Raw genomic sequence first — 21243 nt, forward strand, 5'->3', positions numbered from 1 at the left:
CCATGAAATTAAAAGACACTTACTCCTTGGAAGGAAAGTTATGACCAACCTAGGTAGCATATTAAAAAGCAGAGACATTACTTTGTCAACAAAGGTCTGGTTTTTCCAGTGGTCATGTATGGATGTGAGAGTTGGACTCTAAAGAAATCTAAGCACTGAAGAATTGATGTTTTTGAACTGTGGTGTTGGAGAAGACTCTTGAGAGTCCCTTGGACTGCAAGGAGATCCAACCAGTCCATCCTAAAGGACATCAGTCCTGGGTGTTCAGTCCTTGAAAGGACTGATGCTGAAGCTGAAACTCCAATACTTTGGCCACCTGATGCGAAGAGCTGACTCATTGGAAAAGACCCTGATGCTGGGAGGGATTGGGGGCAGGAGGAGAAGGGGACAACAGAGGATGAGATGGCTGGATGGCATTGCCGACTCGATGGACATGAGTTTGAGTAAACTCTGGGAGTTGGTGATGGACAGGGAGGCCTGGCGTGCTGCAATTCACGGGGTCACAAAGAGTCAGACACGACGGAGTGACTGAACTGAACTGAACTGAAAGAAAAACATTTTGTTTCAGGCATTAGTTTTTGTTTTGCTTTTGTTTTATTTTTTAATTGGAGGATAATTGCTTTACAATCTTTTGTTGGTTTCTGCTAGTGCAACACTGTGAATCAGCTACAAGTATACATGTCCCCTTCCTCTTGAACCTCCTACTGACCCTCCATCCTTTCTCACCCAATTCTAATTTCTTCACTTGAGTTACAGTGAGTTTTTTTTTTTTTAACTTTTTGTATTCTTTTATCATGAATATTTATACATTATGTATTTATGCCCACACCTGCACATGCTTTAGAGAGTCCATGTGTGTGAATGTATTCTCTTAACCATACATATCAGAGTCTTTGAATGAAATAAAAGCCTGATATTTTTATAGATAAGATTACCTTTTAGTAAGATTCACTTGAAACTTCACTATTGTATCAGTTAGAATAGGCTTAGTGATGTAAAAATAAGTAACCACTAAAACAGAGATTATTTTTCCTCATGCTCCATGTACAACACAGTACATCCAAACATGAGGTTTCATGGTTCATGGTGATAGGATGAAAAGGAAGTAGAAAACTTATGACTAACTATTAAATATGTGTCATTTCTGTTCCCTTTCATTTGTAAAAGCAAGTTATGTGGATTGGTGATAGTGGCGGGGCCGGGGGGTGGTTTCTAATCCTCTGCTGGCCAGGAAGGAGAGGGAGCAGTGCAGCGTCTTAACACAACTGTGATCCCACATCACTCCAAATTTGGCTCTTGATTGATGAATGCAATGGTGAAAAGTTGGAATTCATTTGTCTATCCATTCAATAAATCTTTATCGAGCACCTAGATTGCACCAGCCTCTGTGTTCAGTGCTAGAAGTACCATGGAGATACAAGACAGAAATATTTTTGTTGCACATAAGGAACTTCCAGTGAGGAGAAGTTTCAAAAAGGAAGTAGATAATTAAAATTCAGAGTGAGATAATATAACAGGCAAAGAACAGTGTGCCTTGGAAATACAAAAAGTAGTGGTCATCAGTCCTTCCAATGAACACCCAGGACTGATCTCCTTTAGGAGGACTGGTTGGATCTCCTTGCTGTCCAAGGGACTCTCAAGAGTCTTCTCCAACACCACAGTTCAAAAGCATCAATTCTTCAGTGCTCAGCTTTCTTTATAGTCCAACTTTCACATCCATACATGACTACTGGAAAAACCATAGCCTTGACTAGATGGACCTTTGCTGGCAAAGTAATGTCTCTGCTTTTTAATATGCTGTCTAGGTTGGTCATAACTTTCCATACAAGGAGTAAGTGTCTTTTAGTTTCATGGCTGCAAGTCACCATCTGCAGTGATTTTGGAGCCCCCCAAAATAAAGTCAGCCATTGTTTCCACTGTTTCCCCGTCTATTTGCCATGAAGTGATGGGACCAGATGCCATGATCTTAGTTTTCTGAATGTTGAACTTTAAGCCAACTTTGTCACTCTCCTCTTTCACTTTCATCAAGAAGCTCTTTAGTTCTTCTTCACTTTCTGCCATAAGGGTGGCATCATCTGCATATCTGAGGTTATTGATATTTCTCCCGGCAATCTTGATTCCAGCTTGTACTTCATCTAGCCCAGAGTTTCTCATGATGTACTCTGCGTAGAAGTTAAATAAGCAGGGTGACAATATACAGCCTTGGCTTATTCCTTTTCCTATTTGGAACCAGTCTGTTGCTCCATGTCCAGTTCTAACTGTTGCTTCCTGACTTGCATCCAGGTTTCTCAAGAGGCAGGTCAGTGACTGAGCACACACACACACTGCTGTATTAAGACTCAAACCCAAGCCTTGAAGTCCAAATGCAGTTCCCATCCTCCCATACTGCATTGCCTATCCCATGTGGACCAGGATAGCATTTTTTGGTGTTTGGGAGCAACAAAAATTATGACGTTATAGCTATTTCTTGTGAGGTATGAGAAACTGAGAGGGACCAGTGACCAGAACACTGGATAACATGAGAGAAGAGACTTTTATAGTGACAGTGAGATCAAATAGGCTAAGGTTTCTTTTTAACAGGATTTGGGGAGAAATTCCACCTCTGCTGGGCTATGACTTATGCCAGTGTTTCTCCATTAAGGCACCCTTGATGTTCTAAGACTTAAATTCTTTGTTGTGAGGTGGACTGAGTACTGTTGGCTGTTTACCATCATCCCTGGCCTCTACCCACCACATGCTAGAAGCATACCTCCTCCACCTCACCCTTCCCATGGTGACAGCCCCAAATGTCTCCAGACATTGTCCAACTTCCCTGGGGAGGCAAAAATTCTAGAATCCCTGACCTAGCCAGTCAATTTTGATTAATTTTCAGAAAAGCAGTGGATCTTAAAGAGCACATTGGGCAGTTAGTAGGAAACACAAAGGAAAGAAATGCAGTTACATCTTATGGATTTGAGATTCTTCCACTAACAGTGTGTAACCACCTCTAGTGATGTTAAGCAGCAAGTGGATGGCTGATAGTTAGTTCATGTCACTGGTGCTGCATTTTCAACAGTGGGTTTTCATTTTGTTCTATTTATGGTTATTTTATTCAATTATTTTTATTCAGCACCCAGCTTTATAAGTGTATATAATCCTATTATGTTCTATTCCATTATGGGAGCTTCCTAATAGAAGAGCACAAGGTAATAAAATTAAATAAACATCTTAGCTATTGTATCAGCCTCACACATTTCCTGACCTTGGCTGGATGAGTCTTGAGTCAAGAGTCTTGGTGGGGAAGGAGCTTGACAGTGGGTCACTGGAAAGAAAGGCAAAGGTCACCACATCCCAAGACTGGAGAGAAGGATTTGAATACAATTGAAAGTATTTTAAAGTGAGAAGGCTAGAAATGCTGCCATCCTCCTACTCCTTCTAAAATTCCATAATAAAACCACAAAAAAAATTCCTTCGTGGTGCTTTGAATTAGCTGCAGCAAATGTTGGTTTAGAGAAACTGAAAAAAGAATTTGCATGTTATATTTATATATATGCATAAATATGAATATAACTATGAATCTATAGCAACAATTGCAAAAGCATTTTCAAATGCATGTCCTGTGGTGACAGTTTTTGTGCAAGGAAGAGCAGAAAGCACTTTTTGGCCTCAATTGGTGAAGGCACCTCAGACAGGTCTGAACAAGTCGGCTCAGGTCTCTGAGCCACTGTTTAGGTTTTCCATGGAAATGAAAGCTCAGGGGAGTCTGACATAAAGTGTTTGTCAGACTCTATGGGTTTGTCATTCACTTTGAGGCCACTAATATCACTTCTCAAATGATGAAACTTAGCCAATTTCCCTCCCAAAAGACTTGCTCCAAGTGCTTACCAGTGTTGCTTTGCAGAGAGAGGGGTGTGTGGGGTGAATCTGAGGCAGTGATTTCTTGAATGTGAAGACAGTATTAGGGAAATGTTGTGTGTGTGCAACCAGACATCACCTGTCTTCCCTGCAAGGAGTTTGTGACAGCTGAAAAAAAGTGTTTATAGAGTGTTATGAGCTCTCGCTGAGGTGGTACCTCAGAAAGGCAAAGCTTTGATATGCCTCTCTCAACGTTTGTCAACTATTACTAGTAAACAGAGTCTGCTTCTGGCTTTCTCAAAGGTCCAAGTTTAAAACTAACCCTTTGGAATTACAATTTCCTTTTTTTATCCACTCAGAGTAGATAGTGTGACCTCCTTTGTTAAAGAATAAACCTTCAGAATTTACAATAGATTAAAAAAAAAAAAAACACCCAACACTTTGTAATGTTTGTAAATGACAGAGATGTAGATTAAATGAATTTTCTTTGAAATAGTCTACATGTTCAAAATGAAAGAGGGATGTGGTTGGCAACATTTTGGACTCAAAATTAAATGTTTCAAGGGGAAGAGGCCATTTTGCCACATTCTGAGCAAGTCTGTTTTGTCTCTTCTCACTTGCGGCTTCTGAAACTTCAGTTTGTAGGATCTAAAAATCACTTTAGCTTAATTTTATTTTTTTTTAATGCTTGAATAGAAGCTGACCAATTTTCCCTAATTAAAGTAATATCTAATCTCTAGTAAGTGTCCTAGCATCTAGCAAGTATTCAATAAGTACCATTTTTTTTTTTTTTAGAAATTGCTTTTGCAGAGCACAGGCTCTTCTCACAAGATGAGGAAATAGTGACCCCAAAGGATCTGAGTATTATTTAGCAGGAGGAAATCTAGGCCGATGGACAGAGTGCTTTTCTTTAAATTGCCCATGATCTCACAATCCCAAAATACCCATGCTCAGGAAAGCTATGGAAGGCCAAGTGGCAATTTATTCCCAGTCATACATGCCTGATGATTAGTACTATGGATTTCTAAGGCTCAGAAGGACCTTTTCAGCCCCTTTTCAGCCCCTGTCTTCATGGAGTAGGCAGCAGAGCCCATGAGGGGGAGAAATGACCCACCCAGGGTCATGAAGTTTTTTCTTACAGCATCCAGTGACACCTCGCATGTGACATCTGGTCCAGCATCTTTATTCCACACTCCTGCCCAGAATGCTGGGTTCTGGGTATTGCTCACTTTTAAATACTTTTCTGAGATTCCATGGTCGGGGATCGGGGGTAGGGCAGGTGGGGAGAAAAAATTAATCAAGAGGGCAGCAAATATACTTGCAAAATATTGTGGTTTTTATGTTGAGTGTATAATTTGCCTGTTGATGCTATTATTAGACTTGCAGTCCTTCCTACTGTGATGCTTTTAAATATGATTATTCTTGATAAGTATCTATTGAGGGCCTGTTTTAGGCGCTAGAGGTGGTGGTGAGCAACATAGACAAGATTCCTGTGGCAAATCCTGTTGGCGCCCCCACCAGGTCCTCGGGTCCCATCATCCTGTGCTTGCCCCCCAGTGTCTTGCTCCAAACACTGGGAACTCTGCCCCAGGGCTCTCTCTTAGCAGAATGACAAACGGTGGTTGGAAGGTAAACGACACAACTTCCTCATGTTTTGGTTAGAAAAACTCTGAGATGCATTCTACACCCTCTCCGCAAGCACCCAGGGATTTGAGCTCTCATCGTCCCCAGTGTAACCCACTGGGTAACATATCTTCTCCAGGCTTCTTTCTCTCCCTGTGTCATGGGCTATCCCCCACTCTAGTGTTCCTGGATCCCTTCCTAGTAAACTGAAGGATTCATCACTCGAGTCCTTGTGTCAGAGTCTGTTTCAGGAGGGTGGAGCCTCTTCTAAGACAGTCACTGACTTCGTGGAACTCAAGTTCTAGAAAAGGGTAAAGATAAGAAAGAATACCGGAAGTGAGTCAGATTCTTCATTGGTACATACTGAGAAGGGGGGCTCCTGGTAGCTCAGCTGGTAAAGAATCCACCTGCAATGCAGGAGACCCTGGTTTGATTCCTGGGTTGGGAAGATTCCCTGGGGAAGGGATAGACTACCCACTCCAGTATTTTTGGGCTTCCCTGGTGGCTCAGTCGGTAGAGAATCCACCCACAATGTGGGAGATCTGGGTTCGATCCCTAGGTTGGGGAGATCCCCTGGAGGAAGGCATGGCAACCCACTCCAGTATTCTTGCTTGGAGAATCCCCATGGACAGAGGAGCCTGGAGGGCTGCAGTCCATGGGGTTGCAAAGACTCAGACACGACTGAGGACTAAAGACATGCACATGTGCACTGAGGAGAAAGGGATGGTAGTGAGTGAGAGGGGCTGAGAAAGACTCAGGTTACAAGGTTGAGGCCAGGGCCCCTCTGAAGTGTGATAGTTGCCCTGAAAACTGCAGGATTAGAGGTGGTTAGCTGTGAGGAAAGCCTGAGCAGAGGATTTGGGGAGGAGGCAGGGAAATGTACAGAGTGTGCAGGAGCAGGAAAGAGACCACTGTGGCCGTTTCCTAGGGGATGGGAGGGTGGGGGAACCCACGTAGTACAGGACTCTAGTCATCATCAGAAGTTTATACTAGATGTGACAAGACAGCTTTACAGGGTGTTCAGTGGGGGAATGCAATCTGACCGATACTTGAAAATATTACTCTGGCAGCTCTATGGAAAAGAGGTTCAGAGGGGGCAAGAACACGAGAGCAGGAGACAGGGGAGAAGGTCACTGTAGAAGTCTAAGTGGGAGATGGCAGATGGTTCTGAGGACCTGGTTCAACAGTTGATAGGGAATATAGTTAAACAGAATTTAGATGCAGAGTTGTTGTTGTTTAGTCACTAAGTCTTGTCCAACTCTTTGTGACCCCACGGAATGTAGCCCACCCGGCTCCTCTGTCCCTGGGAGGCAAGAATAGTGGAGTGGTTTGCTATTTCCTTCTCCAGAGGATCTTCTCGACCCAGGGATCTGAACCCGTGTCTTCTGCATTGACAGGCGGATTCTTTATCACTGAGCCACCAGGGAAGCCCAGCTGTGGAGTACCTACGCATTTAAACTTTTGTCTCTGAAACTATTTATATGTATTTCACTGGTTCTTAGCATTTTGCAGTGAAGTACCTTTTTCAAGGAGAAGGCAATGGCATCCCACTCCAGTACTCTTGCCTGGAAAATCCCATGGCTGGAGGAGCCTGGTAGGCTGCAGTCCATGGGGTCACTAAGACCCGGGCACGACTGAGAGACTTCACTTTCACTTTTCACTTTTCATGCATTGGAGAAGGAAATGGCAACCCACTCTAGTGTTCTTGCCTGAAGAATCCCAGGGACAGAGGAGCCTGGTGGGCTGCCGTCTATGGGGTTACAAAGAGTTGGACAAGTGGTCCAACGGCCACAGTGGTCTCTTTCCTGCTCCTGCACACTCTGCACATGGACACGACTGAAGCGACTTAGCAGCAGCACCACCATTTTCAAATCCAAAGAAACATATGTGGATTTTCTCTCCAGAAAAATACAGATATACATGAAATGCGATTTTGAATTTGTGAATTGGAATTTAGAGGTCATGGGGTCAGTTAATCACTGTGTGTGTGTGTGCTGTGCTGTGCTAAGTCGATTCAGTTGTGTCAGACTCTTTGTGACCTTATGGACTGTAGCCTGCCAGACTCTTCTGTCCATGGGATTCTCCAGGCAATAATACAGGAATGGATTGCCATGCCCTCCTCCAAGGGATCTTCCCGACCCAGGGATCGAACCTGCATCTCTTATGTCTCCTGCATTGGCAGGTGGGTCTTTACCAATAGACCTGGGAAGCCCCACAATATGGATATTTTTCTTCAAATTTGTCAATTGGAGGTGTTCAGTGTTACTTTTCTTAGGAATAGTGAACATAAGTCACATTGGAAATTTGAGGGAAGGAAAAGGATGGAGCCAATGGAGGCTGGTCAGAAGGAATCTGTAACCCTTTGGAACTGTGATTTAACTTAAAGCGAGCCCTCTTGCTGGTCTGTGGAGATGGGACTTATATAAAGGTTGTGTCCTTAACTAAAAGATTAAGTTAAATCGAAGTGGAAACTTGGCCCCAAACTACATTGTTCTGTGCCTTGTGGAACTGGAATTAATTTGAAGCAAACTATTACTCACTCTGATTATGTGTCAGTTGGAAAGAGAGATGATTGTATCATCAGCAAAGCGGTCCTTTTCTTTCATTTCCTTTGCAATGCAGTGACCAGTCATCCTCCTTCTCTGTGTGAGGTGACAGGCAGTCAGCTGCTCACCCAGGCACTTACGGAGTGTACTCTGGGCTGAACACTTTCCCTGGCTCCTCTCTCACTGATCCTCCAGGGAATGGGTGTGGCCATGAAAAGTTGGAGGTGAAGTGCATTTTTGTCAGTAAATCATATTTTCCCATGTGCTTCTATCATCACAGCATTAGAGATGCTCTTCTTGGGGTTGAAGGGTGATGAACCTTGCCTTGAAATATAGAGAAATTTCAATAATAAAAAGAAAATTATAAAGAAATTTTAATTGACAACTCAGCAAATTTTAATTCCTCCAGAGTTGGAAGAGTTGCTTTCCCTTCTAACGTATAAAAACAATTTTTTTCTGAAACTTACAAATCAAAACTCCATAAATGACATCCTCTTGAGATCAGAGCCCTTCTAACAATCACATTTAGTGTTTGTACCATTCAGCACCACAGGGAAGATTAAATTTCTTCCACTTTGCCTGTTTCTCCCTCCTTCCTCTGATTCTCTCCCTTACATCATAAATATTTCTTTTCAACCCCTAAATTTAAGTTTTCCTTTAAGAGACATTTGAAAAGCAATCTTTATTGCTATTTATTTTATTTAGTTTGAGTCTCACTTTAGAGCTGTTGATGTGGTGATATGCTCTTTTCTATCTTCCTTTTCTCTGGATGAGGAAAAACTTTCTAGAACTTTCTTCAATAGAAGTGGATTTAATTGGTTAATTTCATAATATTGAGTCTTTGTTGGTCTAGATTCCAAAAGAAGGAGTTCCTTTAAGCTTGCTGCAACTATATTTGCTTTTGAAGGAGCCCTTTATGTTTCAGTGAATAAAGTGTCTCTTATTAAATAGAAAATAAATGAATGTTTGGCAGGACTCTGCTCCCAATGGGTGAAACGTTGCAGGAAATTGAGAAATTGTTTCTTTTTGGCCTCATGGGAAAGTTTTGCGGTTAACATTTAGTATCACGGTTTTAAGACTACTGCTGAAATTCATCAAGAAAAAGTTGTTGAGCAAGGGACAGCTTTTGGAGGGGGAGAGAGGTATCAGTGTGATAGTGCTCTGCCTGGCCTGTTCAATTTTCCAAGAACTTTGGCATATGGTCAAGGATGTTACATTCTCTCTTACATAATAATTGTGCTAATGTTAAAAAGGACTTAGAAATATTTTAGCTACTTAGGAACAAGCTTGTTAAAAGTTAGCCTCAGTTGTACTCTTTAATTTGTACCTGCCAAAAAGAGTGCTTTGCATGCCCAAAGAAGAAATGTGTCTCAGTTGCAGCCTCTAGCCTTTGTTCTCCACTGGACTCTGGGTTCTGGTTAAACTTGATCAGATCCACTGGCCACCTGATACGAAGAGCTGACCCGAAAAGACCCTGATGCTGGGAAAGATTGAAGGCAGGAGGAGAAGGGGACAACAGAGGATGAGATGGTTGGATGGCATCACTGGCTCAATGGACATGGGTTTGGGCTTCCCTGGTGGCTCAGATGGTGAAGCGTCTGCCTACAATGTGAGAGACTTGGGTTCGATCCCTGGGTCAGGAAGATGCCCTGGAGAAGGAAATGGCAACCCACTCCAGTATTGTTGCCTGGAAAATTCCATGGATGGAGGAGCCTGGTGGGCTAGCCAGTTCATGGGGTCGCAAAGAGTTGGACACAACTAAGTGACTTCACTTTCTTCACTTTCACTTTGAGCAAACTCCAGGAGATAGTCAAGAATAGGGAAGCCTGGTGTGCTGCAGTTCATGGGGTTGCAAAAAGTCAGACATGACTTAGCAACTCAGCAACAACAACAACTTTGAGCTCAAGACCTGAGACTCAAACTCTCGATGTCTCCCTCTTAGGTTTTCTGCACGTGCTGCTGCTGCTTAGGTGCTCAGTTCTATCAGACTCCTTATGACCCCATGGACTGTAGCCTACCAGGCCCCTCTGTCCATGGGATTTTCCAGGCAAGAATACTGCAGTGGGTTGCCATTTCCTACTTCAGGGGAATCTTCCACATAGTCACCTTATTTGGGATTTGTGCCCCATATCCACCCTGTGAGTTGAACCCCTAGGTCTATTTCTCTGTCAGTTTCCTTGGAGACATTGGGCAGCATCACCATGTGTCTTGTTGTCTAAACTCAAGAATATCCTTGTTCACTTCTGATACTCTCCTCTACTTACAATCCATGTCCAAGTCCTCTTGATTCCCCTGAATAGACCAGACAGCAGTCTCCATCTTGTCCCTGTCTCATTTCCCTACTACCAGGCTCAGGTCATGATTTTCTCAGGCCCTGATTTCTCTAAAAGCCTCCTCAACCAGTCTCTTGCCCTCAGTCTTTCTCTAGTATCATCCTGTTGCTATCCTGCAATCACTTTCTAAAATTAATTTTGATCATGTTTCTTCCTGGCCTAAGGTTGGTTGATTGGTTTCTAGGGTCTACCTGCAATATCACCATAGATTCCAAACTCTTGGCTTAGCCCTTGTTTATGGTCTCAGCTTTTTTTTTTTTTTTCTCTTTCCAGCTGCATCAGCCCCTTGACAAATATGATGCTTCCCACTCTGATCATAACTGAACAATTTACAGTGAAAATATCCCCCTCTGCTTTTTCCCATTCTTGCTGAATTTTAGTCTCTTGTCAAGAAGTCAGAGAACTCTTCCCCCATAACTTCCCCCCTACCCTGCCTCCCAGATTCAGCTAAATAGCCCTCCTTTGAGTTCCCCTATACCCCTGATGTTGTTCTAGGAGAGCTGATCCTTGATTTTAGTCTCCTTGAGGGAATAACATGCAGTTCTTTTTTCTTGACTCTTCAAATATGCCGGCTGAAGAAAAAAATGAGGAATGAATGACTAATTCAAGTGTTCTTCCATGTATAAAATTGGATCCTAATCATGACATTGTAGTAGTAGTAGTGTTAGTCATTCAGTCATGTCCGACTCTTTGAGATCCCACGGACTGTAAGATCACCAGGCTCCTCTGTCCATGAGATTCTCCAGGCAAGAATACTGGAATGAGTTGCCATTCTCTTCACTTTGGCTAATTTTGGTTATTTGGAGGATTGGAAAAGCAATTATGAAAGAAAGAAATTCTGGATTTGGCATCAGAAAGCTGAGTCCCTGCTCAGTCGCTAACAACTGTGGCGTTTGTTAAGCCTATCAGCCAGTTGTTCTGAGTCTCAGTCTCTTGTCAAGGAGCAGGGGTTTATTATAAGGTCTGGCTGAGAACAAGGGGAGGAGTCTGCGGTGGGAGAGGAAGCTGGTGAATTATAATAACTACACAAGTGGTATCTGCCTTACTGTTATTCTTTTCATACCTGAAGTTCTCCCTACTGCACCTATGCCAAACACCAGCCTAGGACAGATGAGGGGAGTGAATGGTTTCATGTGGCAAGGATGGGAGGCAAGTGTTTGTTCAATTAGTCAGAGACCTACCAATGGCAGGATGGATATCAGAAGTGGTTCACCCTTAACTTTCCTTTTGGAATTACACAGTCCACCTTCTTATACACTGTTGGTGAAAGTAAGACCTCATGTAGCGAGAAAGCAATTAGATAATGTGCATTGAGAACGTTAACAGTATTTCCCCGTTTTGACCCAGTAATTCTATTTCTGGAATTTATCTTGAGGGAATGATCTCTAAAAATGAAGATGGGAGCACCTAAGACATACCAGGATATTCCTGGAAGTTGTGGTTATGATAGTGGATAATGGACAATAATCTGAAGTGGGTAATCTGTGAGGGGCACTATGGCCTTGCCCTTCAGTGAGTGCTCGGTTAGATAGAAAGATGATTTTGAGAAAATACTCAAGTGAAAAAAGAGTCCAAATATTTAATCCATGATGATAATTAGAACTAAGTAAATCAAAAGAATATAGAAAAACAAAAGTGACCTTTAGGAAAATTCACTCTGTTTTGAAAGAGGTTAGTTGTAACTAAGAAATCCATAGGCCTTGCTACCCAAGGACCCAGTAAATGAGGTCACTGCCTTCATGCAAACGAATCTTTCTTTAGCATTGGTTAGAGGCCAGGCCTTCCCTCTGCCTTTTAAAATCTGGCAAAAAACATTCAGAGAAATACCAATCAGAAGTAAAAACTGGCTTACAGCTGAAGTTGTAGAATACCAATAAAGGAAAGGCTTAAATGTACTTTAAAAAGATAGCAATCATGACAACTTTGTAAGGCATTTTTGAGTGTGCAAAGAGTTTTTATATACATTTTTCATTTCCATGGGCTCTTTTCTTATGTAGCCTTTTATCCTGTAGCTGCTAAGTCACTTCAGTCGTGTCCGACTCTTAGTGACCTCATGGACCGCAGCCTACCAGGCTCCTCCATCCATGGGATTTTCCAGGCAAGAGTTCTGGAGTGGGGTGCCATTGCCTTCTCCAGCCTTTTATCCTAGCTGCCTGTAAAAATCACTGCAGATCTAAGGAGCTGAGAAACACAGTTGCTACTTATTTGGGCTCCATTCTCTTTATTAGGCATACCTGGGGCTCCATTACCTTGGGTAAATTTGGAACAGGGAGGTTGGCATGCTACAGTCCATGGGATCTCAGAGTCAGACACGACTTAGTGACTGAACAACAACAAACCCTTTATTGGCCTCTTATCCAGAGATTTCCCTGCTGTGCTGAATTTACTTTGAACCCAGGGGAAATTACCTAGAAAGGAACAGTAGGGCCCAGGAAGCAAACAGGAATTTCACTGTGGGTTTTTTCACTGAGGACCTCCAAACATTTGGCAGACCTTTCCCCTCACCTGCCTTGGGAGTCTTGTGCTACAAAGAGGTGTGAAGCTGTTGGGAGCTGCCCACCATCACACAGCAAGCCGGTTGTGGAATCCATGTAGAATCGTGATCCTCTTTCTTCCTCTTGAATCCCCATCCAGCCTGAGTGTCAGTTCTCCCATGGGATTTCATGTTCCTTTTTTGTACTGCTTGTCTTTGCTCCAGAAAAGATTTGTTTTCTTTGATTATTTCCCCACATGTCCATGGTTGCGAACCAGGGTGCGTTTGTCAAATGCACTGTGTTGTTTTCACCCCTGCTTCCCTGTTTGATGATTTGATACTTAGGGGAGAGAGAGACAGTGAGGAGGAAAATCTGCTCAGTGCCTTGAACCCTGGATTTTGGCCATTTTTCGTGAAGACAGGCTCTTGCCGCCTCTTATCTGATCCCAACCTCCCTGCTCTCAGGACGAGAAATAAATCTTTACACAAAAACCCAAGGGTTTGTTTCCAGGTGTTTGAGGGGAAGCTTTAGTCCCCAGTGGAGCTTTTTGGGGGTTTGTTATTTCACTAGGGATAGGGCTGAATGCCTCTGGTTTACGCTTCCCTTTCGAAGTTTATTTTATGTTTTGTTGTGGTTTTCAGATTTCTCATGGTTTGGATTTGGGAAAGTAAAATCAAGACAAGGTGTTGGTAAGTAGTTCCTACTTCTTTGGATAAGTAATGAGTTTGTGTTGTTTAATTTAGGATGAAACTGCTTTGACTCTCTTTATTAATACTTCTTGGCCCTTGATTCTTTTTCTGTGATCCCAAATTTTGTTTTGCTGAAGCAAGAGGTCTAGAATTTTCCAGAAAAGGAAAATTGACTTCAGTAGATGGTTTTGTATTTTTGACAGCAACTTGTTTTATCCTATGAGGAAGTGTGAACTGTGGTCCAGATCTAGCTTGTGGCTGCATTTTAAAGGTTAAGGGAATAAAATGAGACTATACTCCACGTATAGCAAACAGTTGGCTGAATATTCAAGTCTGGGCAAGCTTGGATCTTAACTTTCTTCCATTGGCCAACATGTAATAAATTTCTGAATTGGGAAATCAGCTGTTCATTTATGACCACTTCTCTTTCAAAGCAAGACTCTAACGTCCAGACGCTATGATTTGTGCTTGATTGCATTCTGCTCCTCGCATTCAGACTATGTGCCGGCAATTGAAAAGCAGAGTTTGTAGCTACCAAATGAGTGCAGATAATGTATCTCATCACTAGGATTGGAATCAGGTGTGATCTCCCAGGGCCTCTAATTTGTTCAGTATTTTCTATGGGTACAGAGACAATGAACAGGAATTGCTTAGAAGGCATGAAAAAACACTGTCTTTACATCTTGCCTGTGTATTTCCAAGATCTGGCCCCATCTTGACTATCTGTTGGTTGGCATTTATTTTGGTAGCAAAGTTGGTTATAGGGAAAATTGTAAAATAGGGGAAGCATACCAGGGTCAGTGTTCTAGTTCTAAACCATCCACCTATTGCGTGTTCATCCCATTCATACAAAGAAACCTGTCTCCTTTCCCTTGTCGAGCCTGATAGCAGAACTTTCCTAAAGGATAATCTTTCTCACTGTCTGTCCAGTGATCCAAAATATCGCACTCGCTGGGCCCAGACGTGGCAGACACTGAGCCAGAGGGGACCTGATGTTGGATGTCATCCTGACCCTTAACTTGCCCCAGGAATTCCAATAACTAAAGCTCTTAACCAGCAAAGAGAAGGTGGAATGTAGCAAAGTTGGAACATTAAGTACAACCAGCTCAGGACTTGTCTGCAATGACCTGGGGCAAATTTCAGATCCAGCTGATCGTAGGTGATTTGCCAAGATATTGCCAAGATAGCGGAGAGAAGGCTGTCTGCCTGTGCAATCTTGAAGGTGCCCTTTCCAAGGCTTTGTGCTCACTCTGTCTGTGGTTGTGTTGAAGAGGGGAATTGAGTGATAAACTCTCCCACAACAATGCTGTGAGATGAGGTCTCTCCTCCACTAAACAGCAAATCACTGCAACCGTGTGAATGTTTTCCAGGCCAGTTTGTTCTGCAGAGAGGTGCTTATTCCCTGTAAGCTTCAAAAACCGGGCTTCATCCTTTCAGGCTACCGCAGAGGGAATCCTTCAGAATTGTTCTTTCAGCTACAGCTCATCAGAGGTGCTGTGCTTTGTAGGTTTTGTTATTATTCAGGTGCGTTGACACCATAGTCAGGAGATGATTGCCACTGAAAATGTAGTTTGTTACTCATAGATCCCAAGAGAAGAGGGCACACCACGCCATGGTGGGGACCATGATGCTGAAGGGGGCACGGGGCCCATCAGGAAGCAGAGGGAGTGAGGGTAAAACATAGACAAGAGCCTCTACTATGGTTTCTGCAGAAAGGAATGGGTGAGGCAGGGTAAGCAGGATAGGATTGGCTGGGTTGAGTAAGGGCAATGGGCTCTGGGGTATAGGGACCGTCCCTAGTTGTCTGATACATGGCTCTGGGGTAATGGGGCAGGTGGGTAGTGGCCTGGAGTGTGACAGCCTGATAAGGAATGTGGTTTGGGGGCATAGACTGTGGATAGGTCAGCTAACCACATGTATGTTGTATATGAAACATACTTTTGTAGGCAAGCACTTTATTATCTCTAGGAATTGGCAGTCCCTCCTCCATCACCAAGGCCCCAGATGTTGAAGCAGCAGAATGCAGAAAACAAAAGACATGGTTGATATGGCTATCTGATTAACAATAATCTGTTTCTCTCCTCGAAATCATGTTGGCCTTGACAAAAGGAAACTGCTTCTCCAGATGACCTACATCGATTCTTACTAGGGCAAAAAGGTCTCAGCCAGTCTTAACAATGTCTGTAAAGTCATGTATGCCAGATATATTACTGAGCAGCTCTGGGAAAAGAAAAATGCCTCCTTGTATGTGAGACACAGTAAAATCAAAATCGGCTAAAAATGTTTCCAGGCATAGCTCCTATTTGTCAGCTCAGTAATTAGAATTATCTACCCCAAACTCAGCAAGCTGCACATACCCAGCAATTTAAAGCTTCTTATTAATATTATAAGACATCTTTTCAAGTCCTCCTATGAATTTCTCACATGCTGTGATGTGCCCCCGATTCTTCTTCTGTCTGCCTTTTCTCAGGGTTTCTTCCACGTGCGCAGACACACAACGAGACATCCATGATATGCACAGACAGGCTGCTGTCAAATTATATAGACATTCATCGTCTCCCCCGAGAGCTTTCCCCTTCCCGACTTTGCTGTGCTCCATTAGATCAAAATGTTCATAGAAAAATGGCTGAAACTCTGCAGCCTTGCCAGCCGTATCAATCTTCCAGGATTTGGAACATCAATAATGAAACAAACAGCACTTGAATTAACATGCCACTTGATAAATTGTTGAGGTTTATATGTTGCTCAGATTTGTCAACAGTGACCTTCTGGCAAAGTGAAAAGGCTTTTGAAAAATTATCTCTGGTGCTTTATACCATTTCTGTGCTCAAAAAATTTCCCTCCAAACAGAGAGCCCGTTCCCTTGGGATCTGTTACCTCAGAGCTGGGGGTTTTACTTAGCAAGGCGGGGGAAGGAAAGGGTGTTCTTTGGTGATGGGCGAGAAGCGGAGAGCAAGTCCCTTGGTTGAACTCTTTAAGTAAGGCTCTGCTATGTACATGGCAGATGCTTCAGAGCCTGAATTCCTGGAGGAATTTCAACATTGTCTTCTAAGTATCAACCTCCTCCAAAATGATTGAATGCTATGGGAATGTGGATAGCCTGCCCTGGGCCAAAAGAGAATCAGAGACAAAGCAACTGGGATCAGTGCGTTTCTAATTGTTGCAGGGAATTCAGAAGCAAATATTGCTGGCCTTCTGACAGCATGTGGAGTGTCTGAACATGACAGCTCTTGCATTTCTGGGGTAAATGTGCAGCCTGGAATCTGCTGAGAAATGCCTTCCCCGCACTCTTCCCGGGGAGGTCGGGTAGTAGCATGCTTTGCTAACCTCGAAGGAGGGGACAGCTGAGCCAGGACTGGAGCAAGGAAGCCCGTAGGGGAAGGTCTTATTGACAAGATGCAGAAACCTTAGCGTAGCGCATTTCCATTTTCCACCTCTGGGTTTAAGCTCTAGGTGATAGGGGCCTGTCAGAAAGCAAATCATAAAACAGGGATGGTTAAGGATATTAGAAAGAACTTGTTTGTATAGCTATTCTTGGCAGAATTTCCACTGTTTACAAACACCAGTGAGCGAGGCTCAAGATGAGCACAACCGGTGAGCTTCCCTCGGCTTGAGTGTTCGGTGGCTTCTAAATTGGCTGTGTGATAACTTGCTTGCAGAAGTAAGCCAGAGTGTATCATTAAAGGCAACTTAAATACACATCCCCATGAGAGAATGCTTTTAAAAATTACCTGTAATAGCAGTTGGCTGCCTTCTACATAGTTTAAGACAGCTAGCTGGGGAATGTCCAATTGTTATCCCTCTAAACAGTAATAATCCCCATATAAGAGAGAAAATGGATTTTGGGGGTTGGGGATGGATTGCTGTGATATTTCAGAGGGTATTCAAAAATGTATGATGCAACAGCTTTTGTTTCTAGAATTGCTGTGCTTCTTACATAAAATGTTAAATGTGAAGGAGAAGGTAGAGATTGCATGGAGGTGCTGAGACATCCTGGGGGTTGGATGGACACACATGGCCTTGCTCAGGAAATAGGCATTCAGGCTTTCATTTCCCTACCACACATTTGTCTTGGCTGCACATTGGATTTAGTCTTCTCTTTGTCTTTCCTCCATATCCTTTTCTTCCTATATTTCTCTTAGCTTATTATAGTAGCCCTGGCCACTGGGAGCCTTTTTTGGGACCTTGTACCTATTCAATATACTACAGAAACATGTACTATATGTCTAGGGGACTTTGTCTACTTTTCCTGTAGGGTGTGTCTATTAAGAACCCATGAGATTTTAATTGTTATGAAGTTTTTAATGAATGTAGACCTTTATCTTTGGAAATGTGTTTTGGTTGCAAACATTATGGGTTTAGTGGTCAATGGATGAATTGTTTACATAAGACACAGTAGAACATATTTATAGACATATACATTCTGAGATTTTGGATTGTAAAGTTCAAATCTGGTATGAAAAAATGTTATGGTTATTGTTTTAATATAGATATGCAAGTAATTGCTTTACAAATAATATTATAGCTAAAGGCAAAGCACGGAACTTTGCTATTGGACTGATCCATTATTGCTGTGGAAGTATCTTGTAGGCAAAAATGGTGTAGTCTTTGAGAAAGTGAACATAGTAATAGAACAGTCCAATGCAATTTTAGTTGACCAGTTGTAAGTTTGTTTTAGTAATTTATACATATGAAGCAAATTTTCATCAGAAGTTTCATTCAAAGCCTATTAAAGTAACAAAAAGATATCATTTTGCACATTTTACACATGTAAGTGGATGCAGAGGTACAGAAAGGTAAGTGCCTGTCCAAAGAGTGGAGAAAGGATCCGATCTTTGAACTCAGAGGTCATCTTTCAGTACACTGTACAACAGGAATCCTAGATTCATGCTGGGAGTTTCAATGAGTGTTCTAAAGATTTTCAGAGAACAGAGAGGAAAGCTTCATATCAAATTACAGGAAAAGGAAGTAAAGAAATTGAAACCCTGATACATTGCTGGTGGGGCTATAAAATATGGAAAATAGTTTTGCAGTTCCTCAAAACCTTAACCATGAAGCTACTGTGTGTGCATGCTTAGTCTCTCAGTAATGTCCAACTCTTTGCAACCCCATGGACTGCAGCCTGCCAGGCTCCTCTGTCCATGGGGATTCTCTAGGCAAGAATACTGAAGTGGGTTGCCATGACCCAGCGATTCCACCCAAGAGAAATGAAAACATGTCCACACAAAAACTTGTACATGAATGCTCATAGCCACATTATTCATAACAGCCAAAAATTTAAATATGACATATCCATACAATAGAATTCTATTTGTCTATAAAAAGGTATAAAGTAATGATGCTATAATGTGAATCAACTTTTAAAATGTTACACTAAATGAAGGAAGCTGGTCCCAAAACATCACATATTATATGACCTCGTTTATATGAAGTGTCCACAATAGGTAAATCTATATAGATACAAAGTAAATTCATTATTGCCTAGGGCTGGAAGTGGGGAGAATGGGGAGTGACTGCTAACTGAAATGATAAAAATGTCCTAAAATTAGATTATACTGATGGTTTTACAACTCTTTGAATATGTTAAAGCCTATTGGATTGTATACTTTAAAAGTGTGAATTTTATATATATGAATTATAGCTCAACAAAACCATGAAGAATTATAAGAGAATATATGTTTTTCCAACTTCAGGCCCAGCCTCAGTTATCAGCAATGATGACGACTCTGCCAGCCCACTCCATCACATCTCCAATGGGAGTAACACCCCGTCGTCTTCAGAGGGCGGCCCTGATGCTGTCATTATTGGAATGACCAAGATTCCTGTCATTGAAAATCCCCAGTACTTTGGCATTACCAACAGTCAGCTCAAGCCAGACACATGTAAGTACAGCTGTTTATACTTACTGGCCCATTTGCTTCATAGCTATATCTCACAGCATGTTTATCAGGGTCCCTGACAAGGATGATTGAGGGGAGGGTGAAGTGAAATGTCTTAAGGATTCTTGAGGCTTTGAGCCCGTGGAATAGATCATTTAGTTTGTTGATTATAGCATTCTTAGGGTGTGTCCCCTGCTGGGATTGGAACTGTGGGCAGAACTGACTTCTCTTGGGATCCATTTTCCAAAACCATTTGTCAACATGAACTTGGAATTAAGGCATGCTTATCTTGAAAAAGATAGAGACAGAAACCAGAAGTGTCATTAGAATGCACATACATCAGTTACAGAAGATAAGCAATTGGTGGGATTCAAATATGGTTTATTGAAAGTCTTTAAAATAATACACCGATGGTTGTCAGGAATGGTCTGTGTTGCACACAGGTGGTATCAATTTAAGTAGCTCTGTGTTTTTTTGTTGTTGTTGTTCAGTCTTAGTTCTTATCATGAGACTTACTGTGATATCACAATAACAAAGGGACTTCACAACAGGTATGCCTACACTGAATCATGTTTCTCAGAACCAGATGAACACATTAGCCTCTATTGGAGAGCTTAAATCTTTCTTGGAGACTTATCCTATTTTCTGAGCCACTGCTCAAATACAAAGAACAGAACAAAGCCTGAAGGACAACAAGAAATAAAACCACAGTGAACAAACAGGCTTATGTCATCGGAACTATAGGCCTTCCCTTAAACACGAATAAGGGACTCTGAGGGTCAGACTATCAGGTGGCTAAGGTCCCCTAGGTTCCCTGGCGCTGACAAGTGGGTATCTTTTTGTCTGTTTGCATGTTCTTACCCCATCTTAAATACTCTTCTCCTGCTCTTACCTGTCTCAGGTAAGGTAGGACTATTTCAAGGTTAGATTTTGGGGACTGACTTTCCCCAAAAGTCAGTCTTTTTTGGGGACTGAGAACTCTCATGGATAAGGGGATTTAGCAGTGAGTATTTTTTAAATATAAACAAACATCTGTAATTTCCTCCTGTTCATTCAAATATTTCCTGAGGTATGTTTAATAATGGATTTGAATTTGAATTTAATCACTAGGAAGAACAGTATTATAATCTTGTAATATGTGAGACCCTACCACAGATTTCAGTTGAATTTGTAATATGACAAGATAAATAGAATAGCATATATGAAGAATACTGAGCTCCTTGGAATAAAAGGTATTATTTGAAATCAAGATATTATTAATTCTAATATTATAATTATGGTGTAAACAAGATGTGTGGAGGCCTTGCTTACAATGTGCATTCTTTGTTGAGATAAGCGTCCCCTAACAGTTCTTGAAATGTCCTGCATGCGTAACAGTGAAATGATAAAGCAATGTAAGATACTGTAATGAGAGAATCTGTCATCATTTTGATTGTCATCACTAGGAACAGAGTATTTTGAGCCCCCCTTGTCACCACTACCAGTACCAGACTATATAATATACTTCAGTTAACCAGAGGCTGTTATAGTTGAGGTTGACTAAAATTAAACTGTACTCAAAAATTTGCTTTTGTCCATGGAGAAAAGTTAAAGCTAAATAATCAAGCAGGTAGCATTAGTCCAACAAGCCTAATAAGAGAAAATGAACCAATGATCAAGGAAACAAACAAACAAACATATGCTATAGAATCAAATAGGCTAGATGGCTTCTGAGTCTGTGGTTCTTTCTAAATGTGCTTTCTTTCCTTCAAAATCCCACAAGAAAATTTCTAAAGGTTATTTCCTTAGTCTAGCATCCATGCAGGTTTTTACAGAGGTTTTTGATTAGACATTTTGGTAATTTTAAGGAGTTTTGGTTTTATGGT

General features: G+C 41.9%; 1 protein-coding gene across 8 annotated transcripts in view; it reads left to right on the forward strand.

Moving 5' to 3' along the window:
- The window catches only part of NTRK2 (neurotrophic receptor tyrosine kinase 2), a 388663-nt gene that overhangs the window by 202164 nt on the left and 165256 nt on the right, over positions 1–21243 (forward strand). For 6 of the 8 annotated variants that reach the window (XM_043453247.1, XM_043453254.1, XM_043453248.1 and 3 more), the window contains 2 exons: positions 13452–13499; positions 19193–19381. In XM_043453247.1, the coding sequence (XP_043309182.1) occupies positions 13452–13499; positions 19193–19381 (237 nt within the window). The remainder of the gene's footprint in view (positions 1–13451; positions 13500–19192; positions 19382–21243) is intronic. The other 2 variants (XM_043453252.1, XM_043453255.1) reach the window with 1 other exon arrangement.

This window comes from Cervus canadensis, chromosome 30, assembly GCF_019320065.1.
Source record: "Cervus canadensis isolate Bull #8, Minnesota chromosome 30, ASM1932006v1, whole genome shotgun sequence".
Taxonomy (NCBI): domain Eukaryota; kingdom Metazoa; phylum Chordata; class Mammalia; order Artiodactyla; family Cervidae; genus Cervus; species Cervus canadensis.